At 52.3% G+C, this 22,620-nt stretch overlaps 1 protein-coding gene across 1 annotated transcript in view; it reads left to right on the forward strand.

Annotated features, from left to right (window-relative positions):
• Nucleotides 1-22,620, forward strand: part of CACNA1H (calcium voltage-gated channel subunit alpha1 H) — a 157,792-nt gene that overhangs the window by 33,562 nt on the left and 101,610 nt on the right. Inside the window, exons 2-3 of the mRNA XM_069029698.1 lie at nt 16,506-16,617; nt 18,275-18,408. Of these exons, the coding sequence (XP_068885799.1) occupies nt 16,506-16,617; nt 18,275-18,408 (246 nt within the window). The remainder of the gene's footprint in view (nt 1-16,505; nt 16,618-18,274; nt 18,409-22,620) is intronic.

The raw sequence follows: 22,620 nt of genomic DNA on the forward strand, positions 1-22,620 counted from the left end.
AGGGTTGGAGTCGGGCTTTAAAAGCCTCATTCATCCCTAATCCCAAATAATTCCATCTCCGTGGCTTTTAACGTGATTAAACCAGGGCAGGCTGTGACGACACCCGGCAATTGCGCTTCCCAAAGAATATTGGATTTAGCCCGGAGTGAGGCTGCCTGGCCGGAAAAGGAGGAATTTGGTGGCTGGGTTGGGCAGTCCTGAGTTCAGACCCCCGTTCTCCCTGGAGTCCAGGTGCTCTGTAATTCCAGGGTGGAAAAGCAGAGCCTTTTCCCATCCATTTTGCCTCATCCCTGGATCCAAAGCCGTCCGTATTTCCTGCTCAGCTGCTCTCCACATCCCAGGATTTCCTTGTGTAGAACTCATTGTGGATGGATGGGATGGGAGGTGGAGGGGGTCACCTGGATTGCTGTGGCCACGGATTTTTCCGTCACCAAATGCCAGATTCTTGGAATTGTATCCCCCTGGAACTGCACCCCTCCATCGCCCTCCTGCACGTGCTCCCCTCTGGAAAACGCTGGATCCCACAGGAATAATGAGTTCCCCGTGTGATCTTGCGCCAATCACTCAACCTCGTTACGTCCCAATTCCTTTGTGCTTCACCAGCGGATAATCCCCGGGAAAGGAGCTTTCCAGAGGGTGCTGTGGGATAAACCCATTGGCAGCTCCGAGAGGCTGGGAGGTGCTGAGCCACAGGGATGTGCCAGAATCCTGGGAATACAGCAGGGAAAGGAAGGGCTTGGGGAAAATGGTTATTTAATTGCCACTCCTTGTAACAGAGCTCCCAAAAAATCACAATTCCCAGGCAAGGAAAGCACCGAGCCAGAATTCCCCACTGGTGGGAGGTAATCCCAGGATTTGGTTTATTGTGTCTGCTCCATAAATTCACACATTGCTCTGATACATTCCCAAAGCTCTGCAAGTCCAGATTCCTCATGGATCTAAAAACATGTTGTTTTCCAGGTCTCTTTTTCCCCAATCTTGCCAATTCCTAAAAAAAAAAAGAGAGGGATTGAGTGGGGAGTGGGTGGGGGTGTCCCAGGATTGGGGTCAGGACTCTGCATTCCCAAAGCTCCCAGGCAGTTTGGGAAGGCAGACACGACTCCCGTCCCAATGGGTCTCACTCGCACGTTTGTCACCAGCTCCCAAAATGCAAGGGAATTTTTGTGGAATGTCTTCAGCTCCAGGTCTGTAATTACGGGGCAGCTCCTCCGTGTCCGGGGTGTCCTCGGGAGCTGTCAGGGATAATGGGATGTGACGGTGCTGGGATGGAAGCAAAGCCACCTCTGCTTCCCTGGGTGCTGCTGCCCTTTCGGTAACGGATCGTCACTTCCACAGCAATTAGCGCTTCCCGAAGGGAAGGCTGATTCCATTGGATTCCCTCTTCCAGAAGTAGGGATAATTGATTTACCAGCAACTTCAGCGCTGGCAACTTTGTCACTCTGCTGTCAACTCACAAAGGCATCTCTGAGGAGTTGGGGAAAAGGAGGAATTTTTTATATCTTTGTTTTTATAGGATGAGGGCGGCCCTAGCACAGATTCCCAGAGAAGCTGTGGCTGCTCCTTCCCTGGAAATGTCCAAAGTTGGACGAGGCTTGGAGCAGCCTGGGATAGTGGAAGGTGTCCCTGCCCGTGGAGAGGTGGGAATGGGATGATCCTTTTCCTTTCTCCCGAGGGTGGTGCCCGTTGGGAATTCATCTCCAGCCGGGATGTGGGCAGGGAAGGAGCTGTGTTGATCCGGATTTATCCGTGAGATAACGGGGGAAACCCTCCTCTCGCCATTTGCTTGGGATTGCAGAGACACTTCCAGGATTCCCTCTTTTCTGCCAAGAGCCTCCCCAGAAGTTTGTAAAACGCTATTTTAGAGCCTCTTCTCCACCCCCAAGCTCCCAGCCCGGCTCTTGGAGGAGACCTGGAAAAGGAATGGAGCATCTGCTTCCCTGGGCCTGGGGGAATTCTGGCACCGCTCGGTGTCAAAACGCTCCCAGTATTTTTAGGAGAACAGCTCCGTAGGCACGAACTCCTTGCAAATATTCCTGGGATTCCTTCAGAGGGTACCAGGCTTTCCTCTCACCACGACAGGGCAATCCCACTTTAATTCCGGAAATCGGGAGGGTGGGAATGTTCTGATGGGATTGCTGCACCCAAACCTGGGTGCTTGGGGGGTTTCTCTGTGCTTTAATTTGTGTCCCATCCTAACCTGACAGATTTTATGGGGTTTCTTTGGGGTTTTTGCAACTAGTTTTGGATAAACTGGAAGTTTTTCCATGAATGGTTTGGGTTGGAAGGGACCTTAAAAATCATCTCGTTTTCCCCCCCACCGTGGCAGGGACACCTCCCACCATCCCAGGGTGCTCCAGCCTGGCCAGGGACACTTTCAGGGATGAATTTTTTTGAACTGGGGTGTGCTCCGTGTTTTCTGGAGCCTGGAAAGAGGGAGAACAGGCTCGGAATCCCTCATTTCCCTCAGGCACAGCAGCCCCCTGATCTGCCTGGTTTACCCTGTGGTGATTTAGTTTAAGTCTGGCTTTACTCTTTCAAGGTATTTCTTCAGACTAAACCAACAAACAGCTCCTCCCTGGCCACCCCACAGCAGCCACGTCTCCTTTGGCACAACTTTCCCAACATCAACATATTCCCTCTCCACCGTGGCCTCCATCCGAGATGGAATGTACTGGGACCACTCGTGAGGGGAAAAAAACCCTCGGCTTTTTCCTTGATTTTTCCTTTCTTTTTAAACCTTCAAAGGGTTTTTAGTCCCAATTCAAAGGGGCCTCGTGTTTCTGTGTTTTGGGGAAGAGGCAACTTTGTCGTGGCAAAACAGCTGCATGGAGATGGGAAAACAGAACAAATGCGGGAGCAGAATAAATTAGGAGCTGGAGAAAGGAAGGAGCGGGACACTTTCATCTCTTTATTCCAACGTTGTCCCCAAATGTCCCCGTTCTGTCACTCACAGCCCCTCTCAAACCTGCCAGCCAGGGATGAGGCCCTGAAGGGGATGAGGAGACATAAGGACTTGGTTAATTATTAATGTTAATATTCCCAAAGGATCGATGGGAGCTGTGGGAGGGCTCTTTGTTTCCCTCAGCAGCCATTTCTGCTCCAAACCTCAGGGGACAAAGCTCAGCTTTGGGCCCCATATTAAGAATCCTCTGATTTGTTGATTCTGGGATTTAGGCTCGTCCTAAAGGCAACCTGGACTTGAGGTTTACTGAGAACTTGAGCTGGTTTTGGAGATTTCAGGGCAACAAATTCCCTGGGGGAAAAACTTGGAGCCAAAATTCCCTTTCCATGGTGCAGCCACATCTTCCCAGCACCCCCTTCCGGGGTTTTAATTAAAACCAGCTCCATCCTGATGGGGAGAATGGGACAAGGTGATCTCTAGGGCCACCATCCAGAAGTGGAGCAGTTTGTCCTCCTGCTGCCCTTCCCTCTCTGCAGGCTCCGGGCTCTCTGGAAGCACAGGCAGTCTTTAGGTTTAATTGGCATCTCCTGAGCTCCTCTGAATGAACCATCCCCGGAAAAGATGGAAAAGGGAGAGGTGTGGATACTGCTGAGCCCCGGTGAGGCACAGGAGATGGGAAGCGGATCCAAATCTGCGCCTGTCCTTGCTGTCCCTGCTCTGCTGCAAATGCAATTCCATCAAATCCTCCTTCCTGACACTTTGATGGAGCTGGAACAGCCACATTTGCATGGGATAATGGAGATTTGGAGGGATAACGGGGATTTGGAGGCAGCTCTGCCTCCGTGGGATTGATGGGGAGGAGAGGGATGCTCCTTTCTCAGCATTCCCAGGGATTCCTTCCCAGCTCTCTGGTGCCTCAGGAAGTTGGGAATGTTTTTGCCATGATGATGCCAGGGTGTGGCTCTTGCTCAGCAGGGTGGGGTTGTGCCAGGATGGAAAACCCCAAATGGGATTTTCCATGCAGGAGCAGGGCTGGAAACAGGGAAGCAGGAATTCCCACTGTGCTTCTCCCTTGGGTCATGGCTAAACCTCAGCTGGATTGGAGAAATCCCGAAAATCCAGTGCAGAGAGGGTTTTGGAGTCTGGGCTTTTGTCTGATTTATTATCGGGCCTTTTGAGGCCTTCAGAGAATCCTGGAATGGTTTGGGTTGGGAGGGACCTTAAAAAATCACCCAGTGCCACCCCTGCCCTGGGCAGGGACACTTCCACCATCCCAGGGTGCTCCAAGCCCCGTCCAACCTGGCCTTGGACATTCCAGGGATGGAGCAGCCACAGCTCTCCCAGCCAGATTTGTCCCAATATCCCATAAAATGCCATTCCAACAAACCACAACCACCCGAGCGCTGCTTTGCCGAAATTCCTTGCTTTGGGTTCATCCCGAGGAGTTGTCCCAGTTCCTGGCCTTTGGGTGGCCCCTGGAGAAGCTCCTTCCCCCTCCATCCAACACCTCCACTGAGGAGATCCACACTCACATTCCATACTCCAGGCTTCCCTACAAATCCAGCTGGCAGTGCTGTGCTGTGGGCTCGTTAACATTTAGGAAGCTGTGATTCCGTAGGAAAACAGGGAAATAAATCAGCAGCTCCTTTGTTTCCCTGTTTACACGTCCACCCCGCGCTCCGGAGGGACGGATTTGTTTAACGGGAGCATCCAGCGGCGCTCGGAGCAGGAGCTGCTCCGGGGTGGTTCATCACAGGCAGTAATTGACTGTCACGCCGCTTTTATTCCTGGTTTTATTCCCATTATTCATCAGCCGGAGAGAAAAGAGGAGCTGACAGGCAGGGAAGGAAGAGCCAGTGCTGCTGGCGGGTGCCCGGGAGGCAGCGTGGGTGGCACCTCCTGAGCTGGCACCGAGCCACCCAGGGGACACCGAGTGACTCCGCAGTGGCCACTTGAGACTGGCCCTATCAATATTTTCCAAGGGTTTCTTGGGAAACAAAAGGCTAATTCCCAAATTTAGATCCGTTGCAATTAACGGGCTCTAATCCGCGAGGAAATGTTCTTTTATCTCCCTGGGTTTTTTTCCTTCCAAGTTCAATCCATTCCTCCACGTGCCTTAGAGCTGGAGCATCCAATGATTTTCCAGCCTTTGCCATCTTTTCCTCTCCCATTTTTCCCCCCAAATCCCTTTTTCCCTTCCCTGTGAGATCCCTCCAGGATGAGCTGCCCCATTATCCCATCCTGGCTGTGCTGCCCAATGCTTCCATGGGACTGAGCTGCTTCCCAGAGATCATTTGAGGCAAGAAAGGCCCAATTAGCTGCACATTCCAGCCCTCGACTAATTGGGAAGGGAATTGAGGGTTATTTTTACTCGATCTGGAGACAGCAAAATATTTTGATTGCTGGGGAAATTGTTTGGCACAGTCAGAGAGGGACAATCCGGAAAATTCCAGCTGACATCAACTGGGAAGCATCGGGTCACGGCAGGGATAGAGGGATACAGGGATTCAATCATGCCAAGCTTGGTCTTACAGACACTGCAGCATCCCAGGTGGAAAAAAGTGGATTTTGGGATCTAACTCACAGCTGGAAAAAGCACTCCCATGGAGTGCTGAAGGGTTCCTGCTGCTTGCAGCTGGATCTGAGGAATTGTTTGGGAAGAATTCTGCTTCTTCTGTTGGTGGTGATGCTGTTATTGTAGGGTTTGGGTTTTGCTTGAGGTCTGGGAATTTTCTGATGGATTCATGGTGGCAAATGGGTTTATGGATCCCATGGGTGTGGTGGGAAGCTGGAGGAGAACTGGGCAGTTTGAACAGATCAGTCCAAGGCCTGGATGGGCTTGGAGAAACCTGGGATAGTGGAATTGTCCCTGCCCGTGGCAGTGGTGGCACTGGAGGGGCTTTTCCGAGCCGAACCATCCTGGGATTCTCTGAGCTGGACACAACCAGGCTGGGGATCAAAGCCCTTGAGATGTACAGGAGATGCGGAGATCCCGCTCTCCAAACTGGAATTTGCAATGGGAAACATGGAGAAGTCCAGTCCTGCTGTTCAAACCGGGAGAGGAGGAGGCTGTGGCCATTCCCACCTTGTCCAAGGCATGGAGAAGGACACGGGAAGCTCCTGGGGACGGGTTGGATTCAGTGTTGGATGCCACAGAGCAGTGGCAGAGACAGGAATTGTCTTGTTCCATCCCACATCTCCAGAGACATCTCCTGGATCCAGAACCAGTCTGGAATATCTGACCCGGAGTCTGTGGGGACAGCAGTGACCTCAAAACCCCAGTGAGGGCAGGATCCACGTTCATTAGGGCCGCAATTAACGCTGCTAAATTAGTTTTGGGCCCTCCAGGGCTTTCATCGGGGCAGAGCTCTGCAGCTCCACCTTATCCAGGTTGGATGAGCCAGAGCTCCTGGAAAAATCCAGAGGAGCCACACAGGAAAAATTCCAAAGAGCCTGAAGTGTGACGGTGTCTGCACTTCCAAAAGGCCTCGATTCTGGGAGAATCCAGGCTGGGGAAAGCTCCTGGGGCAGCTCAGACGCGGCACGCGGGGCTGGAGGTAGGTGGGAATTCCGGGAGGAAAACTCAGGCACCATGTCTGCCACGAGCTCCAAACCTTGGATCCTGGCAGCTCAAACCTCCCAGAATTAACCCCGAGAAGTGGGATGAGGTATTCCCTGGATTTATTACGCACAGTTAATGACTGGAACACCGGGTACGTTGGAATTCAATCCATGAGACGCGTTCTCCCCGAGGAGCAGCACAAAGCCTTTTTCCAAGGATTGCCCTGGCAGCTTCATCCCGCTGTCTGCCCGGATTTTTCCCAGCCTGGCTGTGCTTGGAAATGAATTTATACCTGACTTATGTCTGGATTTGTATCCAAGAAAAGGAGTTTGGCACAGAGAGCTCCAGAAAGTTCAGCCTGAGGTGGGAATTGCTGATTTGAGCTCGTGTTTATCGCTCAGCCTGGAACCCGCCTGGAGCTCTGCGAGTCCTGGGATTCCTGGAGCTTTGATTCCCAGCCTTGTTTTAGCTTTGCTCTGTCATTGAGTGGGAAAAACCACCCCATTTGGGTTGTTCTTCCTGCAAAGTCTCTTTGCTGCAGAATTCCCCAATTCCAGCTGAAAGCTTGGAGTGATTCCCTCTTGGAAATCAGCCTCCAGCAGTGTTTTGTAGGAGGAAATGGAGATAACAAAAAGTGCCCTGGCCAAACATGACAAATTCAATTTCTCCACCAATTCCTGCCCTTCTTTGCTTCCCAGGAATTCCTCTCCTGCCCCATCACATCCTCCCCTCCTGCTGCTTCATCCTCACCTTCCATTTCCAGCCCTGCCCGCTCCAGACCTGCGTGAAATCCTCAGGAAAAGGTTGGTTTAAGTGCTCTGCTGGATTTGGGCCAACTCTGGTCGGGTTTCCAGATGTGCTTGAGCCAGGACTAAGCCCTAAATGCCATCACCCAGGGTTGCAGCTCAACATTAAAATACCCATCAGTGCTTGGAGCAAAAGTCTGTTCCCTGCAGCACCCTCAGGAGGCAAAAACATGGGAAGATGGGACAAATCCATAGGATTTCCATCCCAGGTTAAAGCCTGGCTCACCCAGGTACCTGTTGCTCTCCAGGACAAGCATCCCTGGAATTCTGTAACCATTTACAAACGATGTTTTGGGGTTTTGCAGCTCTGGGCCAGCTGCAGCTCCCTGAGCCACCCCTAACGAGCAGGGCCTTAATTAGTGGGAGGAGGGAGAGCGAGAAGCTTCTCCCAAATTCCTCCTGGATCCAACCCCAGATTTCCTTGCTCATCCCCTGCCATGCTCTGCTCCTCCTGTGGCAGCACTGGGACCCCTGCGAGGGCCGGGAACCTCCTGCCAGGGAATCCTGGTGATTCTGAGGGCTCTGAGGTAGGAGAGCTTGGGAAAAGGGTGGGAAAAAGGGATTTTGTCACCTCTTTGCAGCTCCCACTCCTCGCTCCTCACGTGGCACCGCAGCGTCGCTTGTTTGGGTTGGAAACGCTGCGGGGGGGAATTTTCCAGGAGCTTTCTTTTCTCGCTGTGTGAAAAGGAAAAGGGGGGAAAAAAGCAGCCCGGTGATTTTTCCATTAATCCCAAGCTTTGGGAGCCTTTTGTTCGGGTGGTTTGTTTACAAATCCGCTCCTTGTGGAGCTCGGCTCCGTGAGAGCATCCCTTGGAATAAGGGTTGGAATAGATCCGCTCCGCGCCTTTCGGGGAGGATCTGGAGAATTCCACGCGTCAGCCTGGAGTGGGAATGGGTGGGGCCGGGCCAGGGAGCAGCGCTGGGAGCAGCCACTGGGCCTTACTGGTGCTCACTGGGGAGGAGCTGCTGGGGTGATGGATTTTAGATGGAAAGAAGGAGTCTTGGTGGGAATGCAGGTGATTTATGGTCTGGCTGAACTCGTGCGTGAGACAGCGCCTGGTGGCATCTCCAGCCACACAGATATTTGGGAACTGTGCTGCAGGAACGCTGGGAAGGAAATCCCTTCTCCAGGAAATCCCGTCTCTTTATCCCAGATTCCCCTCCTCATGCTGGGCTCCCCAGACTGTCCCTGCTCACCTGGAGCAGTGCATCCCTCTTTTCTCACTGCTTCCCACTGGCTTTTCCTGGAGCTGCTTTCCAGCTGCAAACCCGAAAGTTTGGGTTGGAAACTCCACGTCCGAGCCTTGTGTGGCCTGAAAATCCACTGGGAATTGGCTCCTTTCCCTCATCCAAAGGGATGCCAGTGCTGCTCCATCCTCTCTGCCTACTGCACCTTGAGATGGTTTTTGTATTTATTTGGGGGATATTCCAGTTGGAGGCTGAAGGAAGAGATGGCAGAGGGAAAATTCCAGGCTGGTGGGAGCTTCTCCTGGTTTCCAGAGCCTGGTGGGGCCACCCAGGACAGCTCTGGGGTCACAGGTGGCAGCAAAAGTCACTTCCCGTGACTTCTCCTTCTTCCCACTGTGGCATCCTGATCCCAGAGCTGCTGGGCATCCCATGTGGAAGTGGGATTCCAGTCCCTGGGTGGGTGGGAGAGAATTCCAGGAGGGCTCTGCATGAGGAGGCTCCTGGGAGAGAGGCCCTGCATTCCCAGAGGCACCGACGGGGGTGTTTTCCATGGAATTTGGAGGTATCCAGGGATCCAAAATGCTGCTGGTGGGACATTTTCAGGCTGTGGAGCAGAGGGATGGGGGAGTCCATGGACTTCTTCTGGTGACAGAATTCCTAAATCCACGTGTGATCCATGCACAGCTGGACTGGAGGATCCTGGTTGGATGCTCCATATCCCATAAAATCCATATCCCAGAGGTTTGCTACAAAATTATCCCAATCCTTGCTTTTCCAATACTCATTTGTCCTTCATCCTCTTGGAACCTGCCAAAGATTCAGCTCCAGCAAGGAATCCAGGGATTCACCACTGCCAGTCCTGCCTGCCGGGGATTTATCCCCAAATTCCTGTATGCCGCAGCTCCTGGGAGGAGATTCAGGAGCAATTCCTTATTTTTGGGGTCAGTTGGATGTGGGATCCGTTGTTATCTCAGCCGTGCTGCATCTGCCTGTGCCTCATTTCCTTTGGCATTGAGGATTTGTCATCCCGGCAGAGCTCGGATAAAAGGGAATAAATCTGGAGGGAGGAGAAGCACAGGGAGAGGATGAGAGATCGTTCGGGGTGAGGTGCAGGGAGGTGCATTACTCACACAGAGCAGCCATAAAACATCGTGAGACTGTCTGGGATCCCACAGCAGCCGGGCTGGGAATTCCCAGGATAGAAATCCACGGAGAACGTCTCTGGGATGTGTGGGAATGTGTTTATGTTGGGATTACAGTGCGACAGCTCAGGGATGTGTCACAGCTCCTGGGTGGATTCAGCCATCCCCAGCTCAGCCTGAGGGAAGGAGGAAGAACCTGGGAATGCCTGGGGAACCTCCAGCAGGGCTTTTTTTATCCAGGAACAAACCCCCAGGCAGGAATTCCAGGTGGTTTAGCTCCAGCAGCTCCTTAGGACTTCCTTGGCTCAGTGGTGTCCTGGTGTTCCTGGTGGAAGGTTTGTGGGACCCCACACTCAGGGTGCCCCATATCCCCCATGTCGCTTTTGGGGCCGAGGATCAGCTGCTCTGGTATTCCCTGGGATTCCTCCTAGCTTTCGTGGGATGTGTCCAGTCCTTTCCAGCTAATCCAGGATGGGAAAACGGAGTGGAAAAAATGAGGCTTGCATCCAAGCTGGATTTATCCGGGGAAATTCAACCCCTCAGCATAAAATGAAGGGTTTGGGGAGGGAGAAAACCCCAAAGGGCTGCACTGGGATGATCCCAGTGGCACCTCTGTCCCCAAAATGTGGCACAGGGACCCTGCGTGGCCTCTCCATCCCTTCCTGATCCCAGAGCAGCTCCCAGGTCACTCTGGCCTTGAGGTCCTTCCTGAGCTCCCGGGAATTTGGGGAGCTCTTGCACTGCCAAGTCAAAAATCCCAGCTGAGAATAAAGCTCAGCTTAACTTTGAGCTCGTTTAAATATCAGCTCAAGCTGCCCCTGGAATCAAAGCTGCCTCAATTATCCTGAAAAAATAACTGCCTCTATTCATTGGGAGAATGTGCCAGGGATCCCGAGTGGAGCGGGAACTCTTGGATTGGGGATTGGATTTTAGTTTTCCCTTTTTTCCACTGTTGCAGTCAGGGGGAAAAAATAAACCGAGTCCAAACCATCTTTCCTCTTCCAGTGGCGCTCCCCGAACAGAGCAGGTCAATCCATGGAATTGCAGGACTGGGATAGGCGAGCGGTACCGGGCAGGGATGGATGCTGCTGCTTATGGGAATCCATCCCGAGATTCCGGCTGCAAAGCGCTCGGCTCTTTGGGAATGGCACTGACATTTTCCCACCTGAATCCAAATGAAAATGGAAACAAAAAAAATCCCAGGACCTGTCCTGGGAAAAGGGAGCATGGAGGGAGCAGACCATGGGGACTTCCAGGGTTGTAGGATCATATTTTGGATGGACTATTCCTAAAACTCAATGTTCATGGAATTCTGGAATCTGGGCTGGAGGGAATTCCCAAGCATCCAACTCCTGGCCCTGCACAGACACCCCGAGATCCAGATGTGTCCTGTGGGTATCCGGGATGCTCAGGCAGGGAACAGAAACTTGGGAGGCTCCAAAATCCCTCTTTTTTTGCCCCCTGTGACCTCTTTTAGCCCCGCTCATTCCCAGGAACAGCCCAGCTCGGGATCCACCGGGAGCACCGAGGGCTCGGCCGTGGCTCCGCTCCAGGACCAGCTGGAAAAGCCACGGCTCCACTGAGGCTCTGCACATCCCAGAGCCAGGGAAAACGCTGGGGAAAAGCTGGGAAAAGAGTGCCTGGAGCGTGGCAGGGCCCAGCCAAGCCGAGAGTTCCCCTGGAAGCTCGGATCGTCATCCCTGAGGTGAAAAGGGCATTCCCTGTCTGGATCCGGCTTTGGGAGGGATTTGTCTCCTCCAGCTCAGCACGTGGCTGGAGCAGATGTTGGAAAATGAGGCAGGAATGTGTGGCTGCTTCGGATCCACCTCCAGCCCGGAGCTGGGAATGCTGCCAGCTCCCCCTTCCTGCTGCCCCTTCCCGAAATTTGGGGCCAGACAGTGCCTGCTTCCCCTTCTCCTCAATTACGGCTGCAAAATCCTTTCTCCGCTGCTCCCTGAGTAACCCTGGGAGGGGTCATTGGGAATGTTACCCCCTTTTTCCCTCCCCCTTTTCCCTCCCTTTTCCCCTTTTTTCCCCCCTTCCCCCCCCACCCCTGCCCCCATTTCCCTCTTCTTTTTCCCTTTTCCTTTCCCTTCCCTTCCTTTCCTTCCCAAATCACCCCCCAATCCTGCTGCTCTCAGAGGAGCAGCACATCCCTGGAATGCTGTGGAATTCCCAGGAGCTCTGTGTGTGTGTTTAGGGCATCACTCACATCTTAAACCCCACAAACTGAAATTCCCTTGGCTGCTCCTCCTGGAAACATTGGTTTTTCCTTGGAACTAGAACTGGAATTTACGGCTTTGGGTTTTCCCTCAGCCTCGAGTGCAGCAGGGATGGATCCATAATAACCCAGATCCCACCAAATCCCAGGGGTTAAAATAATGGGTTAAGTCTCCAAAATCCTCTGAGTGGCTTAAAAATAATAGGATTATGGGAAAACGGGAAAACAGTGCCATGATCTTCTTGTGCTCAGCTCTTGGGTGCCGGGCTTGTGGCTCCTGACTCTCTCCAGTATGGAAAGAGGATTGGGATTGGGGAATTTTTAAATGAGGCTGCTCCTTCTGGAGCACCTGGGAATTTGGGCAGTGGATCCTTCATCCCAAGGCATGGGATGAAAACAGTGCATTTGTGACATCCCAACAGTTTCTGCTGTGTTTATTGCAGGAATATTTGTAGGATTCGAGGGATGGATGGTGGAGATCCATAATAACCAGGATGCTGTGAAATCCCACTGGATTTGGCAGTGGAAAACAATGGGTAAAGTCTCCAAAATCCCTAAAATGGTTTAAAAATAATAGGATTATGGGAAACTGGGAAAATAGTGCCATGATCTTTTTGTGTTAAGTTCCTGGGTGCCAGGCCTGTGGCTCCGGCCTCTCTCCAACATGGAATGAGAATTAGGGAACTTTTGAATGAAGCTGAGGCCAATCCCTCTGGAACACCAGGGAATTTGGGCAGTGGATCCTTCACCCCAAGGCAGGGGATGAAAGCGGTGGAATTGTCACAGTGGTGATGCCTTCCCAGCTTTTTCCTGCAGGAATATTTGTAGGATTTGAGGGATGGATGGTGGAGATGATCTCCATGCAAACGGGGAGGGAACCGCCTGAGTTCCAGGATGGCTGAGCCTCCACATCCCAGCAGGTTCCGCTGCTTTCTTTGGAGTCGGGAAGTGACCGGTCCAAAGGGAAAAATCCAGGATGAGGCCTGGCAGCCTGGTCTGTACTGAGGGAATTGATAAAGGGATATTGAGGATGGAGCTTCCAGCCAAGGAAGAAATTCCCAGGCAGCGAATTTTTCTCACATTTTTCAATTAAAGAGGAATTTTAGATTTGAAATCAGGATTTTGACCTGCAGAGCAGGAAATCTCCTCCCAGCATGGCAGGGATGGGGAAGGGTTTTACAGTGAGGGTGGGGAAGTCCTGGCATGGATTCCCAGAGAAGCTGTGGCTGCCCCTGGATCCCTGGAAGTGTCCAGTGCCACGTTGGACAGGGCTTGGAGCAGCCTGGGATGGTGGAAGGTGTCAGGATTGGAACTGGATGAGCTTTAAAATTCCCTTCCAACCCAGCCCATTTTATGCCATGAAACTCTTCCGGAAACAGGAACTCTCCACACAGATTTGCTGCCTAAAATGTGGGAATCTGCTCCAACACATCCCTGATTTCCCACTTCTCTTCCTAAACCAAGTCAAGGCCTCTCCAGCTGAGCTGGGCCAGCACAGATCCGTGGGAAAAGCGGGACTGAGGCATCTCCAGGAGACCCAAACCCTTCATCCTCCAGCCCTGCTCTTTGCTGGGAGGTCATTCCATAAATCCCACATGAAACTGGCAGAGAGCATCCAGAGAGCTTCTCCTGGGAGAATCAGGAGCATCAGGAATGGAGCTGGCACCAGGTGGGGCCAACATCTGGGGGCAGAGCCTGGGTTTTGTGGTGCCACATTTAAACTCAGGACTAGGTTTTAGTTTAAGTCGATCCCTCAAAGCAACCGGGAGCAGCCCCTGGGCTCTGCTGCTCCTTCCCGAAGGAATCGGGGAATTTGAGCTTGGCCCAGATGTTCTGAGGTGTCTTTTCCCTGGAATTTCTGCCAGAGAGGGAAATACGGAGCAAACCCTTTGCAGTCCTCTCTGCTTCCAGCCGTTCTGCCGGATCCCCCCTTTGGATCCTTCCCCTTCCAAGGAGTTGGGAGTTGCCATGGTAACTGCCGCGTTCCCGGTTCTGCAGAGTCACGGTTTTAGGGGATTTGACGGGAGGATCCCCGTGCCAGCAGGATGTGTGCCATCCCTCACCTTCCTTGACCTCCTGGCTGGAAAACAGCTGGAAAATTGCTGTGGGAACATCCACAAGGATGTTCTGTGGGAATTCTGGCTCCAGTCACCTCCCTGCTCTTTGTGCTGCTCCAGGATTTTTTTCACCTTTTCCTCACTTTTTCTCCTCTGGGTGTTTTGCCATCCTACCAGAACTGGATTTTCATCCTCGATGGATGTTCCAAGCTGCTCCAGGCTCCAGGAAGGATGCTGGGAATGTGCTCTATAATCCCACCCTGCCAAGCAGCATCACCCCCCCCCCACCCAGGGGGGATTTTTGGGACATTTTCATGGGGCTGCTGGAGCCTGGATGGCTTTTGGGGGCTCTGGAAAAGCAGGAAATCAGGGACTCAATCCCAGATTTTGAGGCTCCTGCAGATCCAGCGGTAAGGAAGGGGCAGTGAACTGAAATTCCCTTCAATTTCTGCCGGGAGGGAGCTCGGCCCCATTAGGGCAGAGCTCTGGGAGTAATCCCACTCTCCAATTAGGGATTTCCCTGGCATTAATCCGATGGGAACTAAATAGGGCAGGAGCTGAATGCCTGTGAGGGAGCCGGAGGTGCAGGAGGGGAATTTGGGCTGGAGGGGCTGAGGGAGGACAGGAGCATCCCTGGGAATCTGAGCCCTGAGTGGGAACTGCTTCCCTCCTCTGCTCCGTTCTCCATCCAGAGCAAAACTCTTCCCAAAGTGGATTTTCCTCCACCTTTTCCACCTTTTCTGCAAAGGCAGCACAACTTTCCCTTTCCCTTTCCCTTTCCCTTTCCCTTTCCCTTTCCCTTTCCCTTTCCGCCTTTTCCTTCCTCCCTTTTCCTTTCCCCTCCAAAAATCCACGACCACATACCTTTTCTCTTGGAAAATCCAAACCACTCCTCTGCCACCCTAAAACCCCCCAAATTCCAGCTTGGAGTCACAGGGATGGAGCTGGCTCTGCCTGTTTTTAAGGAATTAAGGCACTGATTTCAACTCCAGGGACAATTCTTCTCCTGCTGGTGATTATTTAGCCATAAAAGGCACTTTTAGATCAGTTAGAAGATGGAAAGAAAGGAATTTTTTGGAGGTGGGATGAGCAAAGCACCTGATCAAAGCTCCAGGGAGCTGAGCAGAGCCTTTGAATGGTTCCAAATCCACAGGCTCCAATTTTGGGGACTTTAAGGGGGGGGGGGGGGGGGAGGGGGAACCCTGCAAATATAATATAAGAAATTTATGCAACTGCAGGAGCCCTGGGAATGGCACAGGAGGCTTGGGAATAGCACGGGAGCCCTGTTTATAGGGAATTTCACATGGATTCCATCACTCCATGCAAATATTGGGAGTGGCCGTGGTTGGGGTTTTTTTGGATCTGATTTGGGGCAGGATTGTCCCTGTGCTTCCAGTCAGGGAAGAGGGAAGAGCATCCAAACAGCTCCTAAAGATGGGAAAAATCAGGAAGAAATCATTGGAGGGAGGGAGAAATTAAACCAACGTTGGAATTGCAGCATGGGAATTTTCCTGATGGAAAAATCCCATCAGGAGCTTCTCCTGCTTCACTCCCGTGGGGACTGGAATTTTATTTCCTTTATTTCTCTGATTTCCTACATTTATTTCCATCTTAGACAAGCGTGTTTCCAAGTTTGCCCTGTTCATTCCCAACTCCAAGGTTTTCCCAGCTCGGAATTTTCCAATTAAAGCCCCTCTAAAACGAGAACTGGATTGGGATCAGGTTTTAGGGATCTGCAGGATTTGACCCCACTGATTTTACCTTTTTTCCCTGCCATCTGGATAAATAAGAACAGGCAAAACCAGTTTGAGACTGAAGCCCTGGAAAAAGAATAACTTTTATCCCGAACTGATAAAATCCCGGATAAAATATTCCTAAGGAATAAACATGGAAGGGTTTTTTATCCAGGTTCCCAAAGCAGAATTGCTGTTATCAGAAACAATTCAGTGCCTGTGCTCCTCTCTGCCTCCCCCACGTGTGGCTTTGGAAGCAAAGAACGTTTATTCCCATCCAGATGTTTTCAGTTATTTTCCCTGGGAACAGTTCTCTCGTTCCCGCTCAATTTATGGAATTATTCCATCTTTTTGTGGGATTTTTAATTGCAAACAGCAGCTTTGGGCCTATTTTGCACTGATGCAAATCACCACTTCCTACTTAGATCAATTAATTATCGGTTAATTGAGTGCTGGTGGATCCTGTAAGGAAGATGGGGTTCTTTTGGAGACTGGAGACTCCAACTGGGAGCCCTTTCCTTCTTTTCTGTGCACTCACGATCCTGAATCCCAACATTCCCATCCTTGGCCCCACCAGCTTGGCTCTGTTTTCCCTTCGTCCATCAGGATGTGGAATCTGTCCCTCCTCGAGATGTGGGAATGGGGCTGGAATGAGAGAACCTCATTCCCACAACTCCAGAGGGAAACAAGGAGAGCAGGATGGCAGCAAGGAACTGGGCACCATTCTGGTGCTGCTCTCTTGATGTGGGGTGATTCCCTGCTAAAACTCGGGAGTGGGAGCTGGGAAAAGCCCGGGAGAAAGGGCTGGGATGGGAGGAGGGTTTGGATGTGTCCATGGGACGTTGCCTGGGCTGTCCCCTCGCAAAGCTGTGCTGTCCTTAACGCCGGTGGCACCTGGTTCGAGCACGTGAGCATGCTGGTGATCCTGCTCAACTGCGTCACCCTGGGCATGTTCCAGCCCTGCGAGGACGTGGAATGCCAGTCGGAGCGCTGCACCATCCTGGAGGTGAGGATCCCTCATCCCTGCGGTTTGTGGGACGCAGGGGGTGGCTGCTCTGGGAGATGGGAGCCCCATCGTGTTCCTTTTCCACAGGAAAAGCTTTCCTGCAGGGATGGGTTTTCCAATAGGCTGGAGCGTGCAAAGCCTGGCCTGTGTGGGCTCTGCTTTGGGTGAGGCCTAATTTGGGCCTGTCCCAACAAGATCCTTTCTGTCCATCCTTAACAAGGGCAGGGGGGCTCAGAAGGGGGAAGCCAAATCCCACTGGATTCCTTGGACGCCACAAAACTCCTGCACTCCCATCCCTGGAAGTGTCCAAGGCCAGCTTGGACAGGGCTTGGAGCACCCTGGTCTATGGAAGGTGTCCCTGCCCTTCGCTGGGGTGGCACTGGATGAGCTTTGAGGTCCTTCCCAACCCAAACCATTCCATGATTCCACAGCCAACGCCATGAGGGGGAAATCTCTCCCTCCCCTCTGTCGGTTCCATTCCAGCCAGCTCCTGCTGGGATTGCTCCGTGCAGTGTGGCACCAGGGACTGCCTTTGCCACTCCGTTCCCTTCTCCATGAGCAAAAAACATGGGATGAGCCCATCCCTGCTCTCCTCCACATGCCAGGAGAAGTGGATTTGGGAATTCTTCCCCATCCAGAGCCCCCAGCCCCGTTGGCCACCCCGAGCTCAGGGGACATCGGGCCTGTCCCTCGTCCCTCCCTGCTGCCTCCTGGCATCCCCTCACTGCCATCTGCCCGCCGGAGCAGCTTTGGAAGCACATCCCGGGCATCTGCTGTGTGGGCAGCTCCTTGGCTTCCCACACATTCCACAAGCTGGGAATTACTTCCCTCATTCCCAGCATGTGACATTGACCCTGGATCACCGATGTGCTGGTGGGAGGAGCGTGGCTCCTTTGGATCCCGCATGGAGCTGCTGCTTTCCTTCCCTCGGGGTGTTCCAGCCATATGGGAAGGCCACTGGGATCCTCCATGGAATCCCAAACTTGGGAAGGCACCTTAAAGCTTATCCCATTCCACCTCTGCCATGGGCAGGGATGCCTTCCCTATCCCAGGTTGCTCCAAACCCCGTCCAACCTGGCCTTGGGCACTTCCTGACAGGTTTTAGGCAGGAAAGGGCTGGAAAATCCCCATTATCCCTGCTCTGTCCCAGCCTGCAGGAGGGATTGGAGGGTGGAACACGAGGTGGAAAAGCCTGAACTTCGTTATGGAGGTGTTTGGGTGCCAGTAATTAAATGAACTGAAATTATGGAGCAAAATTCCTGTGTAGTTTCTTAAGGGAAAGTTGGTTCATAAAGGCAAATCCCTCTCCAGCTCTCCTGGAGCCCCTTTAGGCCTTGGAAAGAGCTCTGAGGTTTCCCTGGAGCCTTCCCTTCTCCAGGTGAACATTCCCAGCTCCCCCAGCCTGGCTCCGGAGCCAAAGAGCTCCAGCCCTGTGACATCCTCATGTGGACGAGCAGAAGCTGGGGGCACTTCCCAAGCCCTGGAATGAGCCAGGAGCTGTGCCAGGGCGTGCCACCACCCTGTAGCTTTGATTTTGGGGTTGGTAGGTGGCACTTTGGTGAAGGGAACATGGAACGTCCCCGTGGTGGGAGCGCTCGGATCACTCCCTCTCCGAGCACAGCAGGACTGACTCAAATCCTCTTTTCCCGCTCTCCAGGCATTTGACGACTTCATCTTCGCCTTCTTTGCCGTGGAAATGGTCATCAAGATGGTGGCCCTGGGCATCTTTGGGCAGAAGTGTTACCTTGGAGACACCTGGAATCGCCTGGACTTCTTCATCGTCATGGCAGGGTCAGTAACCACCTCATCCCTTTATCGTGGGGGCGGGAAAATCCCAGCGAGCCACATCAGTGCCTTGTCCTGGCTGGTTTTCAGAATTCCTGGGGAGGTAGAACCTCCCAGGTCAGACCTTTTAATCTCCACCCCAAAAACCATGCTGGGTTTGGGGTGAGTTGTGAGTATCAGGCAGAGCTGTGGGGTTTTTGTAGCAATCCTTTCATGTCCATCAGATCAACGCATCCTGAGCTGATCCACAGTGTCCCAGTGCTGTTGTCTCCAAATAAAACCCCCAGAGCAGCTCAGCCCCATTCCGACCCTGTACCACCCTTGGAGTGAGGCAGGAATGGGGCAAACAAGGAGAACGCAGCCCCCAAACTCCCACTAAGAAGGTTGAAATCCCAGTGGGAAAAGTTGACCAGGAGTTAACCCAAATTCCAAGCCTCCTGTAAACTCCTCCTGGTTTTTCTTCAATTCCTCCTGGATTCATTCCCTCTCCCCCAGCTGCTGGTTTGTGCAGGATGTGTTAATAAACAGCTCCAAGGAAGATCCTGTTGCTTTTGACACCACTTCCCTCTCTCCCACAGGGAATAATGGAGCGGAGTAAAACCTTGGCAAAGCTCAGACTTTTTTTTTTCCCCAATAAATAAATGGCTTTGGATACCCCAGGCTCTCCTACCTGCTCCGTACATCCTGGGAAGGGACGGAAAGCTTTAATTACTGCCTGATTTCTGCGTTCCTGCGTTCCTAATGACCGACCTAGGGTTAATTAAAACATCCTTGGAATATGTTGGGGCATTGTTCCCCTTCCATTAGTGCTGGGCCATCTTCCCTGCACTAATGGGGTTTTGTTGTGCTCCGTGTTATTTGTCTGGAATACAATTAGGGATGGTTTTAGTGCTCTGAATAAAACATGAGCTCTCCTGAGCAGTGCTTCCTCAGAACTTGGGTGCAGTTCCAGCCCGGGAAGGAACATCAGGGACAGTGAAAAAACCAAACCCTTATTATTAATTATTTTTTCCTTAATTACGTTTTCCTATAAAGCTGCTGCAGTGTTTAAGGGAGGAGTGGTAGGGGAAGAGCAGAGAACACTCGGGATCGGGATTCTGCCACCTATAACCAACGTGCCTGAGGGTGTTTTTCCACACTGGATATGTGGGATGAGCTCTCCTGAGGATGAGCAGAAAATCCCCAGCTCCTCAGAGATGCCCTAACCCCAGGACTGGAGGACCCCATGGAGGCACAAGGGCTGAGCCCTCTGCTCATCCTCAGGGGCAGCTTTGGAGCAGGAATTTTGCTGTTGGAATGAGGGGGAAAGTGGCTGGTGAGGCCATTTGGGAGTTTTCCAAGGTTTTTCCTCACCTTCCATGGCTGGGATATGTTTGAGGAGGATGAAATCAGCAGGAGACGCCGCTGCAGGTGTGGCATTACTCAGGCTGGAGATAGGAAGAAGAAAATCCCCTTCCCTGGCTGATCCTGGGCTATCTCCAGCTGGTTTTGGTGGATTTGAGCCGTACCTGGGATATGATTTCCCATCTCTCCAAAGAAAATCTGGAGCTGGGAGCACCCCTGGGGGAGGAGAAGCCCCTACCCTTCAATCCAGTGCTCCTAAACCTGGAGCTGTTTTTAACAGGGAACTCCCCACTGGAATGACAAGGCTGCTTTTTCCAGCGAGGGGATGGATGTGCTGAAGTTATTCCGAGGTTTTTTGGGATAAGAAGGGAAACAAGTGATGGACAGCACTTCATTTGCCTGTTCTGCCTCCTCAGAGGAGCTGATTTGCCTCAGCAGCAGCTCCAAAGGGAGCAGGGAAGCTACAAAATAAACACAGCTCCTGCCTCCAGCACAGATCATGTCTGAAGTTCCTCCCAGCTCCAAGAGTCCTTTCATGTTTTCCTCGCCTGAGAAATGTTCCCTGGAAAATTTCAAGCCCAGAAGAACTCGCGGCCTCTCCGTCTGCCCAGCAGCCGAGTTGAAAGCGTTTCCCTGGCGTCAGGAGAGCTGAAATCAAGAGGTTCCTGGTGCATCCAGTCCCTGGAGACATCCCAAGCTCCCAGGATATGCCTTGGATTTGACAGCTGAAGGTTTGGAAGCTGTTGATGGCACAAGACATTCCAAAGCCTTGTGCCTCCTGCTTTTCAGGGTAGGGAATTACCTATCAAGTGCCAATCCATCCAAAATTCCCATCTCCAGTGGTTTCTGTGGGGCATTCCCAAGAGATTCTGGATCTACAGGTGGGATCTAAGGACAGGACCCCACACTTGGCCTTGCAAAGAAATCTTTGGCTTTTCCATGGAGGTTTCCAACAATTTCACTGCTTGGAGGGAGTCCAGTCTGGCATCCATCAAGGCTTCGGTGGGCAACATGGATCCCCCTGAGTGTTTCCTTCAAATCTTCAATGGACTATCCTGGAAAGCCAAAGTACCGGGATCAGAACTCAGATCTTGGATTATCCATCTTTCATCAGCTCTGCTCCGAGGGCCAAGTGAAAGTGAGGCCCTGGGAGTTGTCCCGTTAATTTGCTAATTATGGATGTGCTTCCTGGAGGACAAACCCAGCTCCCCCTGGAGCATTCCCTGCTTCTTTTCCACTCCATGAGGAGTTCCCCACTGGGATCAGTTACGCTCAGATTCCCTCCCTCAGCCTCTGGATAACTCCGGGCTGTGCTGAGCTGGGCCCACACCAGCGAACAGAGCCGGGCCTGGCATTGGCACTTCAGGGACTTTAAACCCCACTTGGGCAATTCCCGCAAGGAATTTGGAGCCAACACCTGGAGCTGGCTCCAGACCCCTCCCTGCAGGTGGGAACGGGCATTTCCAAGGTTTTCCCACTGTGTGGTCCTTCCTGAGGCTTCCCAGTGCTCTGCTCCAGCTTCGCAAGCACACGGCAGATGGAAACCCTGGCTTTGTACAATGCTGGGGTTTCAAGCCCTTGGAATCATGGAATTATTAAGGTTAGAACGGATCAACCCAGCCCCACCACCAATTTCACCACTCAGCCACGTCCTCAGTGGCTCCTGTTCCTCGGTTTTGGCTCAGTTCCTACGGACAAGCTTCTGATTTATAAAGACTCACTCCTTCCCCCAGGAGAAAAAATCTTTGGAAGTTGATCACCAAAACAGCTCCAAATCATCAGGAATTTTGCACGGCAAATTGAGGGTAAGAGGCAAAGTCACGGCAGTGAGATGCCAGGGGTGACCTCAAAGAGCTGCAGGACACGGCCGGCAGAGTGGGAAACATCAGGAGAGCCAGATATTCCCAGTTCAACCGTGGAGAGCCGGGCAGAGATTCCAACAGGCCGGGAAGGCTCCGGCAGCGCCCAGCTGGGTAGGGAGGAACGGGAGCAAGGCTGGCAGGATCCCAGAATTCCGTCTGCTGATGGCGCAAATCTGTCCTGCTGCTCCTTCAGCCCTCAGGCTGTGGATTTTTGATGGACTTTGCTCCATCCTGGCTGCAGATTCCATTGGAAATCTCTTCCCACTGACCCTTCCCAAGTGCCTGGGTGCAGCAGCTCGGCTCAGACTTGCCTCTGGCCTTCCATGTCTGTTTGTTTCTTTGGAAACCCAAAGCGAAACCTCTTTTTCCATAGGATCCAACAGCTCCCTTGCAGGGATGCTTTGGATGCTGTTGTGTTCTTGGAACAGGAGGGATTTGGGATGTATTTCCAAGTGTTCCCCTGGAGTGAAAGCCATAACTCATAATTCCAGCCAGGCTAAGTGGTCGTAACCCCATTAAAACAACAACTCTGCACACGTTTGCCACCCATGGATGGAAAAGAGAAGGAAAACTGACTCCAGGCCCTTCCCAGAAATGTTTAGGGGGAATGGGGAGGAAGAATGAAGAAGGAAATGTTCTTTACTCGGAAGGCTCAAATGGAATTAAATTATTTGTGTGTTGTTTGTTGGATTGGAGATTCAGGTTTGGTCACAGTGGGAGAGAAAAGCTGGGGTGCAGCTCCTTGTCCTGCAAATTTATGGAATCATGGAATGGGTTGGGTTGGAAGGGACCTTAAAGATCATCTTATGGAAGGGACACCTTCCCTATCCCAGGTTGCTCCAAGCCCCATCCAACCTGGCCTTGGACACTTCCGGTGATCCAGGGGCAGTCACAGCCTCTCTGGGAATCCATGCCAGGGCCTCTCCACCCTCACAGGGAAGAATTCCTTCCAAATATCCAACCTAAATTTCCCCTCTTTCAGTGTGAACCCATTCCCCCTTGCCTTGCCTTG

The sequence above is a fragment of the Aphelocoma coerulescens genome, chromosome 14 (assembly GCF_041296385.1).
Source record: "Aphelocoma coerulescens isolate FSJ_1873_10779 chromosome 14, UR_Acoe_1.0, whole genome shotgun sequence".
Classification (NCBI taxonomy): Eukaryota; Metazoa; Chordata; class Aves; order Passeriformes; family Corvidae; genus Aphelocoma; species Aphelocoma coerulescens.